Source organism: Anthonomus grandis, chromosome 9, assembly GCF_022605725.1.
Source record: "Anthonomus grandis grandis chromosome 9, icAntGran1.3, whole genome shotgun sequence".
Taxonomy (NCBI): domain Eukaryota; kingdom Metazoa; phylum Arthropoda; class Insecta; order Coleoptera; family Curculionidae; genus Anthonomus; species Anthonomus grandis.
In genome coordinates, this window is record NC_065554.1 from 22,914,683 (window position 1) to 22,940,665 (window position 25,983).

Below are 25,983 nucleotides of genomic sequence, written 5' to 3' on the forward strand. Positions count from 1 at the left end.
TGTTTTATTCAATGCAACCCAGGTCAAAAAATTAAACAATTTTTTATGGATAATCCCTTAATGTATTGCAATGTATAAATTATATCACAATATAAAAGTATACTCATTAAAATTCATATAATAATAAAATATAAAGAAAATACTCTAGTCCATCCTAAGATTCAGCCATTACTTTAATCTTACTTTCTGCTATCTTCAAATAATCCTGGTACTGACCCTTCCTTTTAGGGTCCAATTTAATAAGCTCATTATAGAACTGAATCCTCTTATCAACATATTGACTATCACTTAATACTAAGCTGCCTGTAAGCCAACATTTTGCCAAAAGTATCCCTAAAATTATAACTTTTAAATGCAAATAAATGCCCTAAAATATTCTTACATTTGCAATCAGGTTCCAGTTCCTGTAACTGCTCAAACGCCTCCAAAACCTCTTGCCTCTTTTCTGCGCTCAATACCGGGTGGCTTAGTACCCATCTCAAATAAAACCATGCAGAACTATCCATAGGATCAGTAAACACAGCACTCTGAACCAAATTCAGCTCCTCTTCTATGCAACTTTCATCCAATTTCCTTAAAGTGCTCCTATAATGCCATGATGAATAGTTTGAAAAATTATTGTTTAATCTATCGGTGGAAAATTTCATTTCGGCTGATAATGTTATGCCTATCTTATTGGTTATAAGACGACGGTAGTCCCAGCAGTGAACTAAAATATAGTTTCATAAAAAACAAGGTCTCTAATTGGTTTTTTTGACATACAGTTTCTATCATCGTAAGTTAGATATTTAGTGCATAAATTAAACTCTTTGTCCCAGTTTGGTTTTGGATGGAGCATCAAAATCCAGTACCTGTGGTGCCAGGAACCATAAGATTTTGGGTTTGATAGTAAACAGTGCTCTGTTAAAGATATTTCTTTGTCCAGGAATGCTGCAAGCTTTTCTTCTCCTTCAAGTTCATCCTTGGTACTAAGAAAAAATACACTTTTTTTTATCTAGTATATTGGTTAAAGAATTAATAACAAGTATCAATTTTTGGTTCTCAGACTATTGAAGGACTTTACAACTAAGTTTTTTCTTTCACATTTGCGCGCTCAGAAACTCTTTAGTGTTAAATCTATTAAGATCATGAAGGAATAAATTACTATTTAAAAAATATAGCCCTAATAAAATGTCACTCTCATTTAATTATTCCATATTGTATAATTACTTGTTCATTGAAAATGGTTTTAGGTTACAATATTGGTTGCGTTGAACAACAAGAAAATACTCTTACACTTACCTATTCTCTTGTTCCATTAAAACCACCTCTTTGCGGTAATTCCACAGTGTATATATATCAGGGTTAAGTCCAAGAAGCTGGCTGCTTATAGCAAATGATTCAGGGTCATAAGGCGAGTTTTTCCTGGTGGATAAAATCTTTTTCATCCCAGCTCTGTATGCCAGCAGCTTCTTTTGCTGCTCTTTCTTTTTTTCAGCCTTCTGTTCTTCTGTAGTTTTGACTTTCAGACGCCCGTGCTAAAATGACGTATTTTTAATAGGATTCTTTGAAGAAATACCTTACGGAACTTACCATGATGCAAGGAGTGGTTTAAGTAATATAAAAAAAATTAAAATTCTATGGAATAATCGAAAACACACTCCAAACAAGTATAAATTAAAACTGCAATGTTGTACTGTTAAAATCAAAACATAGACAGCTGATTATGACATCCATGGTTTTGACAGTTGGCACATCTCAATTGACATCGTATATTGGAACGTTAGTCACTGCCTCACAACCTTTAAATTATCAAATTTGACATTTCTGACAGTGACGTTAGTGTTTTTTTTTACTTGTTGGTTCGTTTTCGTTTTATATGGAACATTTTGAATTAAAAAAAATGAAAAAATAATTGTTTTAAATGTTAAGATTTTTTAATTGAGCTTTAATTAAGTGTCGCTTCATATGTAAAACGATTATAACTGGATGTTAAGTGTTAAAACACAGTAAAACTGCGTTAGAAATCGAGGCGGTTATAAGCCAAGTTAAAAACGCAAAAAACGCATTTATCAGTGAGTTTTTTGCAAATTTATTGCTGCGAGCACTAAAAATAGACACGTACGTATTGAAACATAACATTATTTAAGAAAATCTTACCTTACATCATGCCGTTAATTTCATATCATAAAAAAATGTTAGGTTAGATCTCCCATTTATATCTACAAAACTAAATTTTAAATAGTTTTTTCATTAGTCTAGTAATGGTTTTCTCGTACCTCTAAAAGCCCAAAAGTACTAAAATTAACCTAGTTTTATCTGTTAATAGTCATTACCGTACATTGCATAGTGTATACTTATGTAGTTTATTAGAAGTCTTATTGTTTCATTAGGTGGATGGACACCCTCAATTAGCATCATTAAAAACCAAACATATATAACATCATCAACTGCCTATTACTGTACTCATTTGAAACCATTTAAATATGTAATAAGTATTATAATTAGAGACCTTGACTTTTCTTTATTAAGTAATTGTAACAACTCACTATTATCAGGGTTTAAACATTGCTATGTTTATTGATTTATGAGATTTGAAAGATATATCAATATTTGATCCATTATCCTTATCACTGATAACAGGCAAATGATTCTTAGTCTAATAAATTCCTCTTAGAGTGCCAGTACTGTAGACATTATTTATAACTATCAATGATTCACAGGGGCAAGGTTTTATCAATTATCAGGGTCAATCTAGACACTTTTTTAAAAATAAAAATATCATGTTTTACAAACACTAAACTTATCATGCAATGCTTAAGATATTGTATTGCAATTGCTTAGGATTGTAATGTTTTTAGGCAGCTTTAATACCTGCTACACACAGATGGCCAACATAACATGACTCCTAGGGGGGAAGATCCCCTCAATAGGGGATCCACCAACAAAAACAGCATTCAGGACAAAGTGGCTACATTGTTTTACAGTTTGGGGCTTTTGTGCAGTAGCTATCCTACTTGTATTCTTGTATTTTCTATTGCTGTCATTGTTGGAGCATGGTGAGTGTGGCCATAAATAAAATGATAATTTATGATTATTATGCATCTATTTTGAATAATGTTAGGAAATAAAGATAATTTGGATAATTCCAAGGCTGTATATAATGACATTAATTACCAATATAATTGGCACTTTTATAAACAATTGCCTTATTTTATTGAATTTGTAATTCTGAAGCAAATTACTCTGATTATATTGTCTTCCTGTAATAATATGAAAATATTAATAAACCATTACCATGCTATTCTAAATTTATCCATGTAATTGCAAGTCATAATTATATTGATTTTGTTCAAAACAAGTTCTATAAATAAACTGGGTATTTATATTAGCCAACATTGAACACCCATTGGCTAATAATGTTTTTAAATTACTAGAATTAAGTTTGTTTCAAAATATTTTTACAGTCTACCATTGCTAAATATTCCTTTGCCCCTAACCTCACCTCACCAAGAATGGATCTCAAGCAACAACCTCACAGATGGTCCTCGCCCTTATTGCTATGTGCAGCAAGTAATTCTCAAAGCTGCAGTTTTACCTTGGGAACCTGATCTCATTTTGGGGGATGCTTTTAGGGCCCCATTATATGAATCTTTTAAACTGCTGGACATTGTCAGGAATTATGAAGATGGAGAGAGGTGGGCAAAGTCCGTTAGGCCTATCCTTGGTGTTTTTCTTTAAAAAATCCTAATTTATAGCCATAAAACTTTAGGGCATGTATGCCTTCACATAGAAGCAGTGGCAAAGGGTAGAGAGTACTCTCCAGTGATGCCACAGTACAGCTGTTTGGTACTGTCACCTGCCAACTTGTGGCATCAGGATATTAACTTGTTCAGTCAAGACAGTGCTATTTTGACTACCATCTACAACCAACATGTGAGATTTTATTTGATCAATTTGCGTTAGTTTGGTAATCATAATTTTTTCCCATAGAAATATCAAAAAGGGAAGATTTCAGTGGCTGAAATGCTGTTTGGATTGCCATTAAGGGAGTCAGGTTTTAAGAGATACCCTTTAAGGCACCGTCAAAGGGTTATACAGTTTGCTGTCACCTTGTTTTTTAAAGAATATGATAAAGGGTAAGTTTAAGGTTTGATTCGGGTAAAAATGTATAAACTATGAAAATCTTAGAGAAAATTGGGATAAGGTATATTTATCAAATAATCTTAATACAATTATGATTTATTTTATTAAAAAAACTAAAATATCTTATGAACAAAAATACAAAAACTCTTAACTTGTCCTAAGGCTTGCTAAAATGTTTTAAATAAAAAAATAAATTATATATAGAGTTAGTAAAACAACCAAATGATGGAACAGTTAAAGCATCAATACATTACATATAAAAATAAATTAAGATCACTGAAAAAAAATTCATAGATCAAAATATAAAAAAACTCAAATTCATGTACAAACATTTGGAAGTACTTAAATAAATTGTGCAATAATGAGTCAAATAAACATAAAATTGAAGAAATCATGGATTTAGATCAAACACCTATAACAGACTTAAAAAAACTAAGAAACCGGGTATAAAGAGTATTGATATAAATGGACATATTGAAAGCGATAAAAGTACGTAGCAGAACACTTTAATTCACATTTTAGTAAAATTGGGAAAGAAATGGCAAAAGAATAAAAACATTAATTTCTCTGTACCAAAAATAAATGAAAGGTTATTTTTATCTCCAACAAATGAAACAGATAAAACAATAGGTACACTAAATTTTCAAAAAGTTGATATATTACAAAATAAGGTAGTACCTACTTAAAATATATTTTTTTGATCTAGACTATCTTATGCCTTTAAATAATAAATACACATAATTAAAAATTAATTTTGTTGAACAAATTCTTAGATTAGAATAGGCAAAACTAATTAATAAGTTGTACAAAAGGCAAATTATACTAGAGTGTATTAATAACATTTGACTAAACAGTGGTAGAGCAAATGTTGCCCTACGAAACTCCATCGATAAAGTGGGCCAAACTTTCAATGAACTCTTTACTTAAATAAAACAGAAATTGTCATTAAATAAATTTAAGGTAAAATAAAATCCTACAGCCTCTCTCCACTTAAATATGTAATAAGTGGAGAAGAATGTAATAATGAATGGAAAGTAAACTAGATTTATTATAAATTCATGTTTTGAAAAGGATTGATTTTTTTCTCAGTTGTTTAAAAAACGAAATTATAAAACCATAGGTGCAATATGATGTTCTACACGGATCTGTACTTGAGCAACCTAAATGGTACAATTATCAATTATTATTATAAGTTTTCCCGATGAGACGGCAATCTTTTGCCAGTCAAAAAACTGGTAGGACTTATGAACTAAAGTCTTTATGACTTAAATTAAGTACCTAAAAGATTTTTAGGCAGTTACAAATTATCTACAAAGCATGTTTAAAGCCACCTAACATATGGATTGATTGGATAGAGAGGAGTGTGTGAATCGCATAAATCGTAAAAATAAAATATACTGTTTGTTTGATAATCGGCTGTTAGAAAGCTTAAAGAAAAATAAAATAAATATAAATCTAACCGGCTGTAATTAAAATAGCTATAATATAGGAAACAGAGGCGCATATCCATCTATGACTTTGAAAGCACATACAGTGGTGACCAACTAATTAGAAACGATTTAAAAAAAATACTTTATTCAATGTTTCAGTTCTTTAAAATAAATTAAAACCAACTTGTTGTAAAATTTTGATTGTTCATCACAACAGCAATATATAATTTATTTATAGACATTCCACTAAGAAATTTGTAAGGAATGCAGGATATAAACAAAATGTAAAGATAACACAGTTGGCCATCTACTTAGAAACGACGAAAATAAACGCGCGTATAGTTCATTTCAAACCTTTGTACTGGTAACAATTTGTGTTTTTTGTATCTACAAGCCTTGTCTTTGTGTCTTCCACAGTTTAAAATGGGTAGAAAAAAAAAATTGTGATCCGTCAATGCGTAAAATAATTTTTACGCTATAAGGGAAAGAGGTTGGACTTATAGTAAAATAGCTGGCCACCTAAAATGTTAAAAAAAATGGTTTTCTATGCACTCAAACACATAAACGAACATAAACGAAAATATTCCACGCAAGAGAAGATCTAAAAAAACCAGTCAACAAACTGATGAAACTATTGTTCGAATGGCTAAAATGAATCCATTTTTAACCTCCAACCAGATTAAAGAAGAACTTTCTCCAGCTATCGCGATATCATCACGAACTATTATAAGACGACGACTTAATGAGGCCAACCTATTTGGCCGAGTATCCCGCAAGAAACCACTGCTAAAGAATAAAAATCGCCAGGCTAGATTAAAATTCGCTAAGGACCATATTAATTGGACCATAAAAGAGTGAAAAAAAGTATTATGGTCTGATGACCATAATACGGATGTGCGGAAAATGATCCGAAGTATACAACCAGCACAGTCAAACATGGAGGTGGAAATATAAAATTATGGGGATGTTTTTCGTGGCGTGGTGTTGGTCCATTAGTGAAAATTGACGGTATTCTTGACCAAGAAAAATATAAAGATATTATGGAGAACCACATGTTGCCGTTTGCTGATGAAACTTTGCCGGTGTCTTGGGTTTTGCAACAAGACAATGATCCCAAGCACACGGCTAAGTCTGTAAAAAAATGGTTTCACGATAACCATGTTGATGTACTTGATTGGCCCTCATGTAGTCCGGATCTCAATCCCATTGAGAATCTTTGGAGAGACCTGAAAAAACTTTTAGAACATAAAAATATTAAAAACCTTAAAGATCTGGCGGAAGAAGCAGAGCAGGCGTGGAAATCGATACCACTAGCGAGATGTCAACATCTGGTGGAGTCAATGCCCAGGAGATGTAGAGCTGTCATTGAAAATAAGGGATTTGCTACAAAATATTGATTTATTTAGGGTTTAGAGTTTTTATTTTGTTTTTTTAAATTGATAATTCTTTGGTTTCTAATTAGTTGTCCAATTCAATATTTGTATAAAAAATTAACTTTTTTTTAAAAGTATATATGTGAAGGAAAATCCACTAAATTTATGGTAATATTAAAGGTAAATGTTAGTTACGACAATGGGCGAGAAATTTAAGAATAAACAATTTTATTTACAAAAGATTTATTATTTTTATTAATTTATTCACACTGTTTCCAATTAGTTGGCCACCACTGTATGCACGCTCACTATTATATTTTTCTCTAAGACTGTATAATGTGATGATTCGTCATATAAGAGGAAATCCAAAGTATAAAGAAATTTGAAAAGGAGGTAGAATTAATAACGTAATTACGAATTTTAAGCCAATTTTGCCAAGTTTCTAATGATTTAATATACCGTAAATAAACCTTTGCGATATAGGAAATTTCTTTTGTGATATTGGATAAATTATATACAAACAGTTACCCGATTGAGGCATTTTTCAGATTTTTTCAGAATATGCATTTTCTTGTAATTTGTGCACGAGCTCTTATGAAAATGGGTCAAGGCTATTTTATAGTATTTATTTTACTCAAGTTACTATTAATATGCCTTTTTATTCTACAATCAACATATATTATCTTTTTATTTGCAGGTTTATCCAAGGGCTTCATGAGAAACTTATTACGCTTTACCCACTTCATCAGAACAACTCTAAGCCTCCCTCTGACACCCTTATAATCCACTATCCTGAAGAAATTGACTATCTAGAACTTTCTCCTCTTATAGCAGCTTTTATAATGCTCTTTCTTTACTACTACTTTTACGTAAGAAAAATTGATGACATAAAATCGAAGGCGGGCCTAAGTTTTGCAGCAATGTTCACTGTTCTATGCTCACTTCTCATGACCATGGGGATATGTTTCATATTTGGTCTTACCGTAAATTGTCAACGCGGCAAATGGATATTTCCGTATCTAGCGATACTTTTGGGGCTGGAAAATGTCTTGGTGCTGACCAAAAGTGTTTTAATGACCCCATTACATTTGGACGCTAAAATCCGACTTGCCCAAGGCCTAAGCAAAGAAGGTTGGTCAACCACCAAGAATCTATTAATCGAAATTACCATTTTAACGTTTGGTTTATTCACTTTCGTGCCTTTGATACAGGAGTTTTGTATTTTCGTCCTCGTAAGCCTCTGTGCGGGCTTGTTTCTGCAAATATTCTTCTTTTCTACCGTCTTGAGCATGGATTTGAACAGGGCCAGCAACACCATCGAAAAAACCAATCAAAGCTTTAGAAATGCCTTGTATCAACCTTTGGCAACGTTGGATTATAACAGTTTTAATAAGGGTATGAGCAGATCCAGATCGCATCCGAGATTGAGTTTTCCGGCCAACGTTGTGGCGGGGCAAAAACACGCCGCGCCCCAAGAAAAGAGGCTCCCGAAACGGCTGCGCATGGTCAACATTTGGGCGCGCACGCGCTTTTTCCAAAGGAGTTTTATGATTCTCATGATAATCTGGATCTGCATGATCATCTACAACGGAGACTTGATCAACAATTACTTTTTAAACCAAATGGACGATCGGCAAAACGGCACCAGCACTCGCCAGTTGAAGAACTATCTGAACTTAAACTTTTTCCCTTCCACCGTAAATTCCACGTTTTCAGTTAAAAGTGTCAATTACGTCACTTACAGTCCTTTATCAGTAAATGGTTCGTTCGACATCGATAAACTGAAGCCGAGCGAACACGAGCCTCACGTCCAACTAGCCACCAGTCGCTTTTTAAGTCTGATCTTAAGCAAATATAATATTAGTGTCAGCGGCAAATCTGTTGCGGTGTTGCCGAGTATTAAGCTTGCGCACGTTATTAGACCGGATCAGGCGGCCCAGTTGCGGAATCCTGAAGAGAAATATGGGAAAAAGTTGCAATGGCAGGCACTAGCAGCTGCCCTCGATCCGATCGACTTTAATGGAGGTAAGAATTTGTAATTAAATATAATTAGTGCCTTAATTATTTTTTTTAATTAAATATTTTTTTTCTTGGAGGTTATTATCCATATTGACAGCCCATATATAATTTTATTAAGTTACTTGCATTTCAATCATTTTTGTGACCGTCATCAGATTTTTTGTCATGCAGCTTAAGTTTTATTTATAGTGTGATTTTTTTCTTTCTTATATTTTGGAAGTTAGGAATAGAATAGTTATTTATTTTTAGTGCTTTAAAAAAAATTTAAATACCTAGAAGGTCATGTCATCTTTGTATACCATTGGGTTCCTTAATTACTATTTTCGTTGTACAAGGTGTCCAAAAAGGGCATCAGCAATGTGATGTTTGCATAAACCAAATACACCATATTTCTATGATAATTTATTTATGGCAAATTAATGTACAGTCAATGGAAATTTCTGAACCAAAAACAGTGTTGTCTAAATGGTGTCCGTTGCGCTGTATGCACTCTTCAAATCGAGAACGGAGATTATTGATAACCCGTCCATACGTTTCCCTTGATATTAATCTTATTTGCTCCTGGATATTTTGCTTTAATTGATTTGTATCAGCTGGATTATTCTCGTAGACCTTACTTTTGAGGTAACCCCATAAGAAATAATCAAGTAGCGACAGGTCCGGGCTCCTAGGGGGCCAGTTAATATTGCCTCTTCTTGAAATGACTTTATTGGGGAATAATTTTTGAACAGCTTCAATTGCCCGATTTGACGTATGGCATGTCGCTCCATCCTGCTGAAACCAGGTTTCTAAGATAAAACCTTGAAACTGTCGGACAGATAGTGCAAGAAAATCTTGTAACATTGCACAATACCGCTTGGTATTAACGGTAAGTGCCCGTCCATCTTGATCTTCAAAAAAATACGTCAATTATGCCATCAGCAGACATAGCAGCCTGGGGCTATGCAGTGGACGTTCGTGTTTTCTGCGAGGATTAACGTCAGACCAGTACCTGCAATTTTGCTTATTTACGTAGCCATTTACATGAAAATTAGCCTCATCACTAAATAAAATGTTATTGAAATCGACGAATCGTTCCATCATTTCATTGACAAATTCTAACCGTGTATTGTAATCCCTCGGTTTTAATTCTTGCACTAACTGTATCTTATATGCATGCAGATGCAAGTCTTTGGTCAAAATGTTATGTAAAGATGATCTTTTGAGAGTAGTCGTTTGACTTCGCTTCCGTACAGATAAGGTTGGATTCTCTTTGACTGATTGATGTACTCGTTCGATGTTTTCTGCACTTCTTACGATTCGTGGGCGGCCTGGATTATGAATTTTCACCGTGGATCCAGTAGCTTCAAACATTCTGATCCATTTTCTAATAACATCAGGGCTAGGTGATAATTGAATATCATGTAATTGGTAATGAGCGCGATATAGACGGCGTACTGTCACGAGCGTGATATTGTTTTGGTAAAATGCACGTACACAAAAAGTGGCGGCGTTGCCACGTCTGAGATTAAATGCACGAATAAAGTGCTGATACCCTATTTGGACACCTTTTGTTTTCCTAGTTCTATAATAAGAAAGAATTTATTAGTAACTCAAAATCAATACAAAATTTTAGTACTGCTTGGCAAAACATAATGTGTCCTAGGGATATGTGTGTGTTTTGTAGTTAGGGGCCATTCAAGTACTACGTAAGCAGATTTATTACAATTATTTACCTTCCCCCCACTTATGTAAATCATGCTTATGTAAACATTGGTACATAATATGCATTTTTCTTTTAAAGTATTCTGTTTTTTGTGATCATGAGCATCAGTTAGAAAATATGCTGAGGATACAAGACTTTGACCCACATAATATTCATTTAAATAATTTTTTTTGGCACAGTAATAAACACAGAGTAAGATACAATCTTATTAAGGTAATATTACGAAAAACAAACTTCTTTTGACATTTTGGTCTACATGTATATTAATTCCAATTAGCAGTATTCAATTCATGATATTCAGTCCCACATCCATGAATCTAAGTTCTCGATAACATTGGATGTTTGCTACTCAATGTTGCGTATCTGCTTACTTTCATTCGATTTCGAAATGTCTACATCATTCTCACCGATCCCTTCAACATTTTGGTGCTCTAAATTTTGAATATTGAATTGGTTACTTTTTATAGACCTTTTCGATGTGACGATTTAGTGAGATGAAGCATGATAAAGGCCACAACTTTTACATACTCGACTTAATAGCTTCAATTTTATAGTCGGACAAAAATAATCGTAAGGCATTTGCAGGAAATCTTTGAGTGAAGAATTTAAGCATAGAGCTAAATTTACTGGAAGATTGAGAAATTGCCCTCCATCATCCAAAACCAAGTCATCAACTGTTTATTTTACATTAATAAATGTTAAATAACTGTTGGTGGAACAAACCTGTTGTCTAGTAATCTAAATAGGCCACTTCTTGGACAACAGCATTCATTGTTTCTACATTTTACAATTTGAAGCAGGTATTGGCTTTCACGCGCATGTTCTGAATACCATTTAATGTCTGGAAAATCAGAAAGATCTTGTTTGCCCGGCCCATCCAGTTTAATGGCAATTTCATTTAATTTTCATTAAACTCCGTATCTCAGCTAACACATTTCCTGCAATCTCGAAATGGGATCTTTCATCTGGCCCTTTATCACTGGTTTTATCAATTCAATGCTATTTTTTGTAATTCTTGTGTGAATTGATTTGATTGACAAGAGTTTTTACACTGCGAATAGATTTCGTTCGTCTTCTATCATCTGCTGCACTCCCAAATGAAGTAATATCCGCAGTTGTTTTCAGTAATAATGGTTGATCATTATCTTAATTTTATTGATGACGCTTGTAAATTGTTAATGTTATGTCCCCCTTTGAACAGTTACATAGTTACTTAGTTTTTGAATAATTTTTGATAAGGCGATGTTTAGATACGTTTGTATCATTGCTTATACTTGCAAGTATATGTTCTCTTTAACTGATCCCAAGTTCTTATATATTGCACAAGATTAGAAGTAATCCAGGGTTTTATTAATCGTTTTTTACTAGAAACTGTTACTTTCCCATAATATCTTTAATTCTATTAATAAATTTAACAGTGGCTATCTGAAGATCATTCTCGTTTAGTGCATCCAACCAAATCTACCATTATGTAATGACGCGTAATAAAATTATTTTTTTTTGTAACAATATAAACAACAATCTCCAAGAATTTTTTTTTATTCAAAATTATTTTTAGACTATCCATCGATGGACCAAATGGATCAGCCCTTCTATCCGAGATCCCCAATGGAAATTATGTTGCTTTCCATTTTGATCTGTATTAGTGTGATAGTGTTGGCCTATGGGCTTGTGGTACTTTATAAGTGCGTTTGTTCGAGGAATTATGCGGAATGGAGGGCTTCTTGGTATCCGGAGAAAAACGAGGAACCTGTCGATGATCAGGTTCTGTTGGAAGCGGTGCCTGTCGTGTTGGATGGGCATGCTCACGAGGTAAATAACTACGTAAGAACACAAAGTCACGGTCTCATCAAATCCATATAATTTTTTTCAAAGCTACACGTGTTTCGCTCCTATTGGAGCATCATCAGGCATAAAAGATACATTAAGATTTTTTTCACAAAAAGAACGCTTATAAATTATGATAAAACTCATTACCTAGACCTACACAGATCACATTACAACTAACAACAAAAGAAAAGCTAGGTTAAGTTAACAATTCCCACCATAGATAAGAATGTATGCTTAAAAAATAAAAAAAATATTTAACTTAAATTGTTAATAATGTCGAACAACAATTTATGTAACTATAAGGGTTTAAGATTCTTAATTGCTGGGTTTTATATTTCACCACAGATGCCAGAATTATTTTATAGAATACATTGTGAATCAATGGAAAATGTACTATAAAGGTGTCCATCACAAAATATCTATTATATATTTGGTGACTATAATTTTCTAGAAGCACTTTGGAGTAATGATGATTGTGGCCTACAGGTTGAGGCATTATTTTGGATTTTTACAGCTATTTCAGTTAAACAGTTTGCCTAATGAGAGAAATGTTTTTCTTGATCTGGTTTTTTCAAATGACAGTAGTGCAAATGTCACTTTATCAGTGCATCCAATTTTGACTGACATTATACTTCATTATGGTTATAGTGCATACGATCTTAATCCGAGCGGTGGCAAAATTGGGGAACAGTCAATATTCCGCATCTATAGGTATTAAAATAAGAAGCGAAATATATGTGATTAGTCCTCATATATTTCGAAGGTGACGAACGCCGAGATTTTTAGCCACCGTTGAACGGGCCAACAAGAAAACTTTGTCAGTCCTCATATATTTCGAAGGTGACGAACGCCGAGAATTTTTAGCCACCGTTGAACGGGCCAACAAGAAAACTTTGTCAGAGGGAGATGTGCGAATGCCGTGTAATAGACGAAGAGGGCAAGTGGCGAGTCGAGAGAGGTTTTGAATTGTGAACGGGCTGGAAGTAAACGCCAGTGTCTTGCTTAAAGGCGATTTTTACTTTTTAATTTATATTTCATATTCGTCTGTATAGCAGGTGTTTTGAAGTGTGCTGGTTGCGTGCCGTTTAATTCTAGTTTATGTACTTGTTGCTTCTCTTTTTATTTAGCGTTTTTTTGTTATTAAATTGTTACTGCTGTTGTTGTTGTTGTTCTTGTTGTTGTTTTTGTTATTGTTGGTGTTGTTGATACCTAAAATTAACAAGATGGCGTTATGGAGATCTTTTGGTGTGTCTGATGATGAAATGGAAAATTTGGATGCCAATATAAACCAAGATCAATCCGAATTTAAAAATAAAGACTTGCATGTTCAAGCCCAAAGACTTATATTAAATATTTTTAATTGTTTAAAAAGTGAAATGAGCGAGGCCTCACAAAATGACATTCTAAAAAGGATTTGTGAGCTCACTAAACTGACTCGTACCACCATCTACACTATAATAAAAGCAGGGATTCTGATCGATCATTCGGTAAAACGAAAAAAAAACAATAACAAACTGAAGCAAATTGATAATACTGACAGAGATGTTATACGCCGAACTCGATCAGCTCTATCAATTTTATTCTAAAAACACCGCTCCAACGTTAGAAGCAATTCAAAATAAATTAAATATGGATTATCCTGATTATAAGTATAAATCTCTTGATACTTTACGTAGCGTCTTAATAGATTGTGGCTTTAAATATAAAAAACTAGATAAAAGAATGGTTATTATGGAATCTCCTCGAAATGTAGCCTGGCGGCAGGAATATTTAAGTAAAATAAAGGAATATCGTCAATCAAAAAGGGAAATTGTGTACCTTGATGAAACGTGGTATGACACACATGACCTTGTTAAGAGTGGTTGGGTTGATAATACCAAAATGTGCTCACTAAGTGGACCTTGTTCTCGCGGCAAACGCGTCATTATTTTACACGCCGGTGGTATTAACGGCTTTGTTCCCAATGCCTTATTATTATCGGCGAAAAATATTAAGAACTTCTCTGCTGACTACCATGAAGACATGACAGCCACAAAATAATAATAATTCCACAAAAAAAGAAGAAATTGCGAAATTTATGGAAATTAAAAACTTGCAGATTCCTAAAAAGGCGTTATTGGAAATAATAAAAAAGAATATGTCCTTGACAAAATTTGCGAGGCAAATGGTTATACAATTTTACGTCTTTCTCCGTATTACTGCGTTCTTAATCCTATTGAAATGATTTGGGCTACTCTGAAGGACAAAATACGGAAATATAATCATTCCCCAACTGACAGTGCTTTCGTCTTAGAAACCATAAGAGCAGTTGTTGAAGAAATAAACAAAACTGATATATGGAAGAATTGTGTCCGAAGTGTTGAAAAAAAAGAAGATGAATATGGCATTTTACCCGCTGTTGACCCTATTGTTATAACTCCAAATTTGGACTCAAGTTCAGAAAATTCTGATAGTGAATTTTAAGTCGTAGTATATTTTATATTTTTAAAGAAATGCAAAAAAAAACCGCATTCCAAGTAAAATTAATGAAAAATTATGTAGCTGTATAATTGCATATCTGAAAACATTTAGTGTTTTATACCAAATTTTTATTAAATTGGTATGTGATGTCAATTAATTATGTCATCGCCATCTATGTTTAGGTTAAGAAGGTTTTGTGACATTTGACCAGTATTTCATCTCTTTTACATACATTTTGTAAAATTTTAATTTATTCGATACATAAATATAACTCTATTTTAATTGTGAATGTATTGTTATCTCACACTCGGCATGCGAACGAAATCAAATTTAACCCTGATGGTGGACATCTCCCATTTGGGTTTTTTGAAAATTAAATTAGTTGAGAGTGATTGATGATTTAATTTCTAATTTAACTTCTAACTCCATTGCAAGAAGGGACTACACTTCTTTAATACAATTTTTTTATGTAAGTTCTTAATATTTTAAAAAAATTCTACTACACATTATCATGATGAAAATTAAAAAAATTTAAAGTAGTATTAAAAAAACTGTAATTTCGAATTAGCGAGTCTGGGATAATTTTAAAGTAAAAATTTCTATACCTATTAATTGATATTGTTATAAATTAATATACTAATATTTAATGTAAATTTATTTAAATAAAAAATTTGCCGTTGCATGCCTATACGTCTCATAAAGAAGATGCCGCTTATGCCCACAGTTTTGTTTTTTTTTTTGCTGTTCAGATTGATATCGTATGAACTATATGAATGCTCTGTAAATATGTCATTTAAAAGAAAAAGTTCTAACAATCTCTCATTTTGTGATTTTTACCAAAATACCATAAACTAAATGACTTTGTACGATTTTTAGATATTCGATAGTCAAAAGGCTTAAATACATTTTGAGAGAAAACCCCTTAACTTTTGAACCACTTCATCGATTTGAAGGCCCCATTTAAATAAATTGCCAAATTAAATACCATAATATATTTCACAATCCCCAATATTAATGTTGCTAACTCTTGGAAGGGAATTTCTGTAAGTTACAAAAAACGTACTTAGTTTTTTGTATATTTAAACTTAATTTATTGTGTTGAAACCAGTTTTTTAATTCCACAAAGTCTTTTTCAATTTGGGTTGTTATAATTTGCCAAGACTTTGCTCTAATACGTAGTAAAACGGAGTCATCTGTGAAACTAACTAGCGTTCCATTTAATAATAATTAATATACATGAGAATGCCTCTCCATATATCGAATCCATGGTGATTCATTAAGAATGGGCAATTTATGAACTGGAGATACTACACACCAAAATATGGCGATTGAGCTTAACATGTATTATACAAATATTGCAGGTTTAGGAGATACAGGATATTTAAAGTTTGAAATTTCTTAATAATTTTGTGATTTTAAGCAGTATCGTCTTGAAAATTGGCGACTTTATGTGTTTTGACATGAAAATTACGAATTTTGTGGTGAATTTAGCATTATTTATACAGGGCGTTAGTTACACCCTGTTACTTAGGTAAACTACAACATATCTTTTTTGCCTAATCAGTTATGGCTAAAACGACTAGAAAATCTAAAAGGCAGCAATTTTGAATAAAAAAGGTACTATTGTTTATTTCATGTATCTCTATCAATTTTTAGGTTTTTTGCATTTTAAACATTCAGCGTAAAAAATCCTAAGCCACCGTTATTACATTGACTTTTTTCAAGTAGGCTTGTGTCAGCACTTATCAGTTTTTCGTGTAAAGAAATTATAGACAATTTTACTTTCACTAAGCAAGAGTGTATTATTTGTAGTAAAAATTCTAAAATAAGAAAATGTCACATGTCATAATGAATATTCCAACAGTGAAATGCCATATTTTGGTGTGTAGTATCTCCAGTTCAGAGATTGCCCATTCTTAATTAATGAATCAGCCTGTATATTATTAGAACTCTTGCTTTCAGGTCGAGTGTATTGCAACAGATGGCGTACACTTGGCGAGCGTCTGCCTAGCGGGCCAACTAAAAATCTGGGACAACAGCACCGGGGAACTCCTGACCGTAATCGATCGTAAGGCCTACTTCACCCAAACGGAGCGGAAACGTAATTCCTCGTTGGACACCGACGATATTTCAGACTACGAAAGCGGATCGCCACCATCGAGGGACGAAGTGTTTCCCACCCTAGTCAATCGAATCAATCCAGATTTTTCAAACTTACGGTCCCGGTCACTTAACGAACCTTTCGATTCGCGTTACGAACTGTACAAGTCTTACAAGTATCACTATATTAGCGATAAGAGTCTTTTGAAGAAGAGAAAAGCCAGCGTGAAGGAGGATGTGCTTAGCAGCGATTATAATATCAGGAGCGGCACCACGTACGGTCGGATTTCTTCCGTGTGGTGCATGGATTACGTGGATAATATGGTGATTATCGGTTGCGCCGATGGTCGATTGGAGTTTTGGGAAGCGACCACGCAAAAACTGAAGTGTATTTTCGAGGATGGTAACGATTCTGGTGTGACGCACGTCAAAATGATCGGATCGCGGGTCGTCGCGGCGAGGTTGTGTGGCTCTTTGGATTTTATGCAATTGCAGACGTACAATCAGGGACGACCGATCGATTGGAACTTTAGTAACGCGTATAGGAGGACCCACATTAGGACTGGGTCTATGGGATCTGAGAGGGAGATTAAAGGACAGGTGAGGATTTTTCAGTTTAGTTAATATAGCCGATTTTCAGCGTTGAATTGGTAAGAACCGCGGTTACTATTTTGGTTGATATCTTTGACAGGTAAGTGTGACGTATTGTTCCCCCATCTTTTAAAAATTCTGATCCAAAGAAATCGTCGCTGAAATGAATTGGTTATTAGGAATCAAAGAGTTTATGTTTTTGTTTTTTCTTCTGTTTGATGTAAAAATTAAGTCGAATTTTTTGATTTTTTAGAGCCTTAGCCACTTTTTCTCTTGAATAAACTATTGTGCTTTTATTGGATCTAAAATAAATTATGTATAATGGTCATGTAAATTTGTATGGGTGAAGCCATAAACACCTTATTGCCGGAATTAATTTTAAATGTTCTCTCCTTTAATTTAACTTTTTTTTACTAAGTAGAGTATTAATACCTTAGTACGAAATAAAAAATAATAAATATATAATATATAATAATAAAAAATCTTACTCAGCCCTGAAATCCCTTTTTCCCCACCGACATTCTTTAGAAAGGAAAACAAAAATAGAATTGTGTGAAGCACTTGTGTTGTCACATTTTAATTTTGCTGATAGCGTTTATGGGCCCTATTTGGACACAACTCAGGCTAAAAGAGTGCAGAAAGTACAAAACTCTTGTATACGATTTATATGCGGCATTAAACGAAGGCAGCGTGTATCACATAAGCTCAGGGAACTTAATTGGCTTTCTATGTACAATAGAAGAATATTGCACTCGGCTTGCTTTTTTTATAACATTGTTAAATATAAATGTCCTATTTATCTTAATAAGAAAGTAGTATACCGTACGGATATCCATAATCTTAATATACGAAGAAAACATATTTTTACAATCCGAAGACACAATAAAGAGTCTTTCAAAAAGGGATTTTCATATAACATAGCCTCCACCTTCAATAAATTCAAAATTAATACATTTAATTTTTCTGTTGTGTATTTAAAAAATAAAATCAGGCAGCAACTCCTTTAGCAAATTTAGATTTTTATCATTGAGTTTAGCAGATCTAGGGTAGATGAAGATAATAATATTATTATTCGTCTACATGTTAGTTTGGTTTAATGTAGGTCTTTTTGCCTACTTTATATATAATTGGGTTACTGGCAAAAATTGAGGAATTATTGTGAAGGTTATTTGAGTGCTATAATGAAAAGTGTATAGCAATGCATGGGCTTTAACAGCCCCTTCCTTGGGAGGGATGCTGAATAAAAAGCGTTAGTTCCAGCATTATATGTATGTAAATATTATAAACTATGTAAATGTTATGGAACAATAAAATGATTTATTATTATTATTATTATTATTATTATTATAAATAATTGAAAAGAATATAAAATATGTATGCGTAACAAATATAACATAATATAAAATTTGCCGATCCCGGTTTGCACCGTGGGCAAAGCGTTCACGATGCAATCGTGTGGTCTCGGGTTCGAATCCCGGCATAGGCATGGTTGTTTGTGTTCGTCTTATAAAAACAAAGCACTTGTGGTTCGGAACTGTAGGTCCATAAACAACAATATTGGGCGGACGTCGAAATACGACGCGAGTCCATTGTATTTGAGGAAGAAGAAGAAGAATATAAAATTTGTAAAATAGGTACCATTAAGCAAATTGCTTGTCGTTTCCAGGTCCTCAACCTTAACTAATACTTACTACTATTTTAAACTAATTGGTATTTATTTTTCATAATTTATAAAGGGCGCACGCCATTTCGTAATCCTCAATCAATTTTTTACAATCTAAGCATAACCTTCTTCTAGACTGTATAACCGAACTAGTAACCCAAGTCCAAAACCGAGTAATAATTGGTATATACCAAACGCCGAACAGCTGATCCGTGGCCTCACGTTTTCCCCTATTTTGGTTAAAACCAGAATCGTAGAAACGCATTGGTAAAAACCAACTAAGAACCGTTCCACGCTGAAAATCGGCCTATGTTCGTATGTTCGCAAAATTGTGACTGATTTTAACATTACGTAGGCTATATCGTTTTTCAAGAAACATTGTTTTGTCCGTGAACTAGAAAACTGATATACACAATTTCAAAATATTTTTCTGATACATATTTCAATAGACCGACCAAGAGGAAGATCTGCGCTGCATCAAACTGATCACAGTTAAGGCTCACCCTCAGCCAATCACGTGTCTGGACTGTGAGGGTGGACGAATAGTGACTGGTAGCCAAGACCACACCCTTAAAGTGTACAGGGTTGAAACCGCTGACTTGCTTTACACCCTGCATGGACATTGTGGGCCGATCACTTGCATGTTTATCGACAGGGTGTGTCCGGCGACTTCTGGGAGCGGGAGTCAGGATGGTATGGTGTGTGTTTGGGATCTGCTATCGGGTGAGTTCAAATATTTTTGGATAAGTGAATATTATTTTGTACTTTGTTATAAAATTGATGAAAGATATCAGTGGCGTAATCCTTACACTCCTTACAATAAGTTTATGACCAGCTGTCCCGGTTAGATTTTGTGTTATTTGTTTAAACAGTTCCGTTGAATCAATGTATCCTGTATTATCCTCTGTTTTATTCTTATAGAACTAGAAACTGTTAGAAGAATCTTAAATGACTATTAAACTGATGCCAAATACCTGGAATAAAATTAAAAAATTATTTTATTGCTTGAAAGACAAACAATTAATTTCAAGGCACAAAATGAGGCCAAAAGAGAGGACATATGAAAAGTAATGAAGAACGTCAAATACATGGAAGACATTCAAATGACTTCGGAGGCTTGGCAAAAATATATAAATAATAAATAAGTAACTAAAAGAAGATGATGCTGAAATGCCTGAAAGATACAGAACGATTATTCCCAGGGTCTGAAATACATAAAAAATAACGTCAAAAAGTGACTCTAGAAGTTTGAAGAAATAACGTCAAATGCCTAGAATAAAATGAAAATTTTCTTTAATTGCTTGAAAGATAAACAATTATTTAAAATATAAAAAACTCGTTTCAAAAATTCGTGGGAAGCATTAAAAATTACATCAAGTTTATGGAAAACATAAGCAAATAACGTCAAATTCCTAACTGTCTGGTTTTCTGTACTTCAGATGTCTGGAATAAATTACTTGAAATGTGTAAAAGAGAAGAGGAATATTGCCAAATTCTGAAAGAAATCACCGGAAAATATAGAAAATAAAGTTAAATGGTACATCTCGAGCTACAAGCCGTAAATAACACCCTGAAAAAATAATTTCTGGAAGACAAAATAACTCCTATACCTTGGAAATGTGAAAAATTATTTCGAATTTCCGAAAAACATTAAAAAATCTGTGAAATACCTGGAGGACATATGAAAATTATGTATCTGAAAAAAATCGAAAAGTAATATCAAATTCAATAATTTACAAACTAAAATTACTCCTAAATCCTGAAAAAAAACCTAAACATTATTTAAGAGACATAAAAGCTCTTACTGCATTTCTTTTTAACATTAGTACCTTTATTGCAAGAGGAAAATGATCCGTTACATCAATATTTACTAGAAAAAGGTAAAAATTCAAATTTATTTTCAAAATAATAGTAGCATAGTAAACTCGTAGCTTTATTTATATAGCCAGGAAATCAATATGCCCCTAAAATATTTTTATAGTTGTTTAGTGTAGAATTTTTACAAAGCAAGCAAATTTAATTTTACATCTGCACCAAAAATTCTAAAAGCGTCATTATTTTTGTACTATAGTAGTATATTGATAAAGTCATTTAAAAACATAGTGATATATAATGCAGGTGATCTCTATAAAGCAAATAATTGGTAAATGTTTTCTTTAAATTTAAAATTAAATAGCACTGCGAATATTAATATGAATTAAGTTTTTCATCGTAGTAGTTTTTCATTTTCAGGTCATTTTTACCCGAATAAAATTTTGACAAATTGATAATTGAAGTTGCAATATTGGAATAATTTAGTGAAATAATTAGTTATGATAGTCTATAGCATTCATTTAGAGTTTTGGTTGTTTAAAGGGAAATATGTAAATATCCCCAGTATGAGAATTAAAATAAAAAAAGATATATTTTTTAGTCAATATTAGACTACCTTAATAAGATTATAATATTTAATAAGACTACCCTACATACAACTGAAAAAAATTGTCTCTGTTTAATTTTTTTGATCTGACCATAAATATTTAATTTTTCTTCTTTCTTTTCCTTAAAGCATTCCAAGCATTACCATTTTCCGTCCATTCATTTGCGGTACCTCCCTAATATTCAGATGAAGCTTTGATTCAAAGTTTATTGATAAAATACTTGCGTGCCTTAATGAATTACCTTAAGGCATTTTAGACGAACGGTCTTTAATTCATTTTCTTCAGTATGGTCTGTTTCTCACTATTTTTTTTTTACTAGAAGTACTTAAAAATTTAAGAAATGTAGAGTGTGCTACTCGCTACGACTCATATGACTAAACGCCGAAATAATTATGATAATAATAAAACGTTTTCTATCTCCATATAATTAATAAATTTCTTTTCAGGCACTTGTATGTATAGCACCCAAGCCCACGACGGAGCCGTCATCTCCCTGACTTACTCCGCCAGTTACGTTATCTCCTTAGGCATGGACGAGCGTTTATGCGTGTGGGAACGATTCCAGGGTCACCTCTTAAACACAATCTTGGTCGGTCAAGTGTTTTCGAATCACGTGTTGATGCTCGCGTCCCATCTGGTCGTCACCGGTAAAAATGGCGGCCTGGTCATTTGGGACGTGCGCAACGGTGAGTGTATTCGGACTATAACGTTGGGCCGAGACCCGTTCGTATTTATTAATCAATTGATTTTGTTGAGGGACGCCGTGTTGTGTGACTACGGTAGGCAGTTGAGGATCGTGAGGTTCCCGTTGATCACGCATAAGTTTGACTGAGGTGGTTTTGTTAATGTTGTAAGAGTTGAGAGTTGTTTGGGGTCAATGTTTTACACTAATGGACAACAAAACTACAGAGATTTTTTTAAATTAAAAAATATATAGTAGCAGAGAGTATATTGGAAAAACCAGTTCGTCGAACTTTGTATAGGGTGACCACACATTGTGCATTGTGTAAAAAAATGAGATGAGATGAGCTTTAGAATTGTAATTACTTATTTTTGCAAGGTCCTAAAACAGGAGAGGCACATTGTATCCACAAATGACTTGAGGAAGAACTAACTAAGTTGGTTTTCGCAATATAATACTCTCCCTTTTTCTTAGCAGACCAAATAGTTCGAATATACTTTATGTGAACATAAATACGACAACGAAACTGCAGGGAGAAACATTCTTTGCTACTTTATAATACGGCAAACATTTACTAAACTAAAATGCGTGGGTAAAAGTATTGTTCATACGGTTCTAACAAATGTTCTTCGTAGAAGATACTGGCACACTCTGAGGTACAATTCAGAACTTGCCAGATTTGGTGCTAAGATCTTAGGTGTCTCCAAATTAATCCAACAACCTCTAAGCAAAGTAAATTTTTAGTTGATTCCAAGCATCTGTGTGTGCGAATTTCACTAAGCCTCTTTAAATTATACTCAAGACTTAACATGTCTCTGAGTAAATTAGCTTTTGTTTTATTTCAGGCAGTTTGTTCCTGGTTTTTGAGTTTTTCGAAATTGCTTTAAGACTCTGTAAATTACATTCAAGTGCCTAGATAAAGCAAATTGGTATTATTCCAGGCTTTCAAGCCTTTCCAAAATGCTCTAAAACTATTTAGATAGCATTGAAACGCCTATAAGTATTTTTTTTTAAATTTTTACAAAGAATTTGGGTGTCTCCTAATTGCTGAAAAGTTCTCCAAATTATTTCCAAACGCCTGGAAGTAAATTTTTAACTTATTCGAGGCCTTTATATTATATAGCCCTGAGGGTATCCAAATTGCTCTAAAGCTCCTTAAAGTACACTCAAATGCCTCTACGTTAAGCAAGTTTTTTTTTGTATTCAAGAACTAAAGATTTATAAATTATTTCCAAATACCTCTAAAGAAAGTAAATTTTTATGTTATTCCAGGTTTCTGTGTGTTTCCAAATTGTTCTCACATCATCCATATTTTTAATTTATTTCAGGCTTTTAGGTGTTTCCAAATTGCTCTTAGAGCAAGTAGAGTCTTAGTAGTCAAGTAGACCTAAAAAAAGCCCATAAATAAATAATTTGTTTGCTTACTCCAGGAACTCGGGTATCTCCAAAGTTATTTACTCTAAGAATTAACTGCCTCTAAGAAAATTTGTTGTCTTATGCCAGAAACTTAAGTGCGTCCAAATTACCCTTAAAAACCTCTAAGGGATGTCTTAATCCAGGAACTTGAGTGTCGCCTAATTGCTCTAAAGTTCGCCAATTTACACCCAAATGTCTCTAAGTAAATAATTTTTTGTTTCATTTTTGGAACTTGGGTGTCTGCAAGTTCCTTCCAAAAGCACCTTAGTAAAGTATTTTTTAAATTTTAGTCAAGGAACTTGGGTGTTTTTAGATTGCTCTAAAGTAAAATAAATTTCCTGTTTATTTCGGGCTTTTATCATTTTTGTGACGTAATCATTAACTAACAAAAATTCATATTCAAGGCAAACTAATTGACTGAAGTCAAAATCATTTGATCTAAATAATTTTAAATTTTCAAATGAGGCGCCATATTGAACAAAAACTGTAGTTCACCCTTGCGACCAACTTATTCCTGGCCACTGTTTCTTCGAATTTTTGAACAATTTCTTTTCCATGTCGCAGTTTTACGAACCCTTCTTCTGGACTTCCCATTCCCAGCTTCATTCAAGTTTTGCACTTCAGCATCATCGCCACCACTGCTACTTGGAACATAATCTCCATCTATATCAGAGTTATCAGAGAATGGCTCTGAAAAAGAGTCATTTTATTAAAATCTGTTGTAGGTATTTAAATAATAACGAAAAAAATGCAATTATTATGATTATGTTCTTAGTTCCATATGAATTTGTAACGCTATAATGAAAAGAAAACTCGATTTGTATTATCATAACCTTAAAAAATTGATATCATAAAATATGCACCTTAATTTTTACTTTAAATAGAAATTTTTCTTGCTATAATAACTACTTACCTCTTTCATCGTCTGATGTAAGCATTTTGAAATTAAAAATGCACTTCAATCACTATTTTTCACGATTTTAGTACGACAACTGACACTGACAAAATCATTAGTAATCAACAGAATATAACAGTTTCCTTGGCTGCAAATGGATCCAAGTATACTTGGACCCGTTTAGCTCTAAACAACTGTTAAGATATGGTAAGTAGTAAATTTTCTTATTGATAGATGGAGCCATTAAGACTTGTTTTATGCTTGGATCTCTTTGCCACCAAGTAAATGTATATATTAAGTTTTGATTTTTGCACTTAGCTCGATATTGAAAAAAACTCGACTTGGACCCCTTGGCTTCTGACCCCCTCAGTTACGGATTAAATATGACTTATTTTATGCACAGGGTATTACATTAAAGAGAAAATTATTATAAGGCATATTTTTTTTACTTTCACGTATTTTTCAAGAAATTTGATGCAAAACGGCACTTTAATTTTAGTTATTTCAAATGAAGCTGTATTTAGAGGAACTCATCATGTTACCTTTATTAAAATATCCCGCTTTATGATACATAGTTTATTTGGAGCATTCAGCTTTAACCTTTGCCGATAAAAAAAACAACATAGATCTTTGGTAAGTTTATTAAAAGTCTTTTTATAGAAAGAACCCAGGCATAACCTAAAAGGAATAGTTACAAATTATAATAGAACTGCTAAAATTTGTGATAATTCTTTTGATCTGGCAGACTGCCGATTTATTTTTGATGCCCATGGTAACGTCTCAAAAATCAACTTATTTAACTACGACTCGAATTATTTTGGATTTGTCAGTTTATCCCTCTTTAATCCATCTATATCTTATAAGACCACACTAAAAACGTTCCCTCCAAAAACTCTCTGCGGCAAAATGTGTTAATTATGTTTTTTTTCGCACCTATAAACAAATTGTTACGTTTATTTTCTTGCAGAGATGCAGATTGTTATGATTATCAAAATTTTAAAACGAAGTTTATTGTCAAACAACGTGTGCCTTCTCAAAGTAGTTTTAAGGCTTTAAAAGTAAAAAGTAAATTTAAATGCACTTAATTTATCTTATTTTAAGGAGACTTAATTTATTGTTAGGTTAATCTTTTTTGCGTTTTTACACTGTTTTTACAAGTTTTAGTATAGTTCGGAAGCTTTATAGAATAAGGAGATGTTGTATATAATTTGGCTTTTAGAAAATGTTGATAATAAACTATATTTTTCTCATTTGTAGTTTGGGTTTCATTTAAC

The 25,983-nt window shown here is 33.0% G+C and overlaps 2 protein-coding genes across 3 annotated transcripts; one reads left to right on the forward strand and one right to left on the reverse strand.

Annotated features, from left to right (window-relative positions):
• Window positions 1-35: 35 nt before the first annotated feature.
• On the reverse strand, window positions 36-2,209 carry LOC126740070 (geranylgeranyl transferase type-2 subunit alpha). Of its 2 annotated transcripts, XM_050445931.1 has the most exons (6): window positions 2,140-2,209; window positions 1,573-1,781; window positions 1,282-1,517; window positions 763-968; window positions 383-709; window positions 36-333 (listed from the first exon to the last, which is right to left on the reverse strand). In XM_050445931.1, the coding sequence occupies exons 2-6, from the start codon at window positions 1,573-1,575 to the stop codon at window positions 155-157; spliced, it is 951 nt and encodes a 316-aa protein (XP_050301888.1). In that variant the 5' UTR covers window positions 1,576-1,781; window positions 2,140-2,209; the 3' UTR covers window positions 36-154. The 2 variants fall into 2 exon arrangements, with proteins under 2 accessions (XP_050301888.1, XP_050301889.1); XM_050445932.1 differs by lacking the exon at window positions 2,140-2,209 and having other exon boundaries at window positions 1,573-1,798.
• Window positions 1,858-25,965, forward strand: LOC126740067 (sterol regulatory element-binding protein cleavage-activating protein). Its single transcript, XM_050445926.1, has 10 exons — window positions 1,858-2,100; window positions 2,841-3,038; window positions 3,447-3,677; window positions 3,738-3,915; window positions 3,973-4,118; window positions 7,626-8,953; window positions 12,211-12,464; window positions 16,905-17,642; window positions 19,746-20,019; window positions 22,163-25,965. The coding sequence occupies exons 2-10, from the start codon at window positions 2,881-2,883 to the stop codon at window positions 22,546-22,548; spliced, it is 3,693 nt and encodes a 1,230-aa protein (XP_050301883.1). The 5' UTR covers window positions 1,858-2,100; window positions 2,841-2,880; the 3' UTR covers window positions 22,549-25,965.
• Window positions 25,966-25,983: the final 18 nt, after the last annotated feature.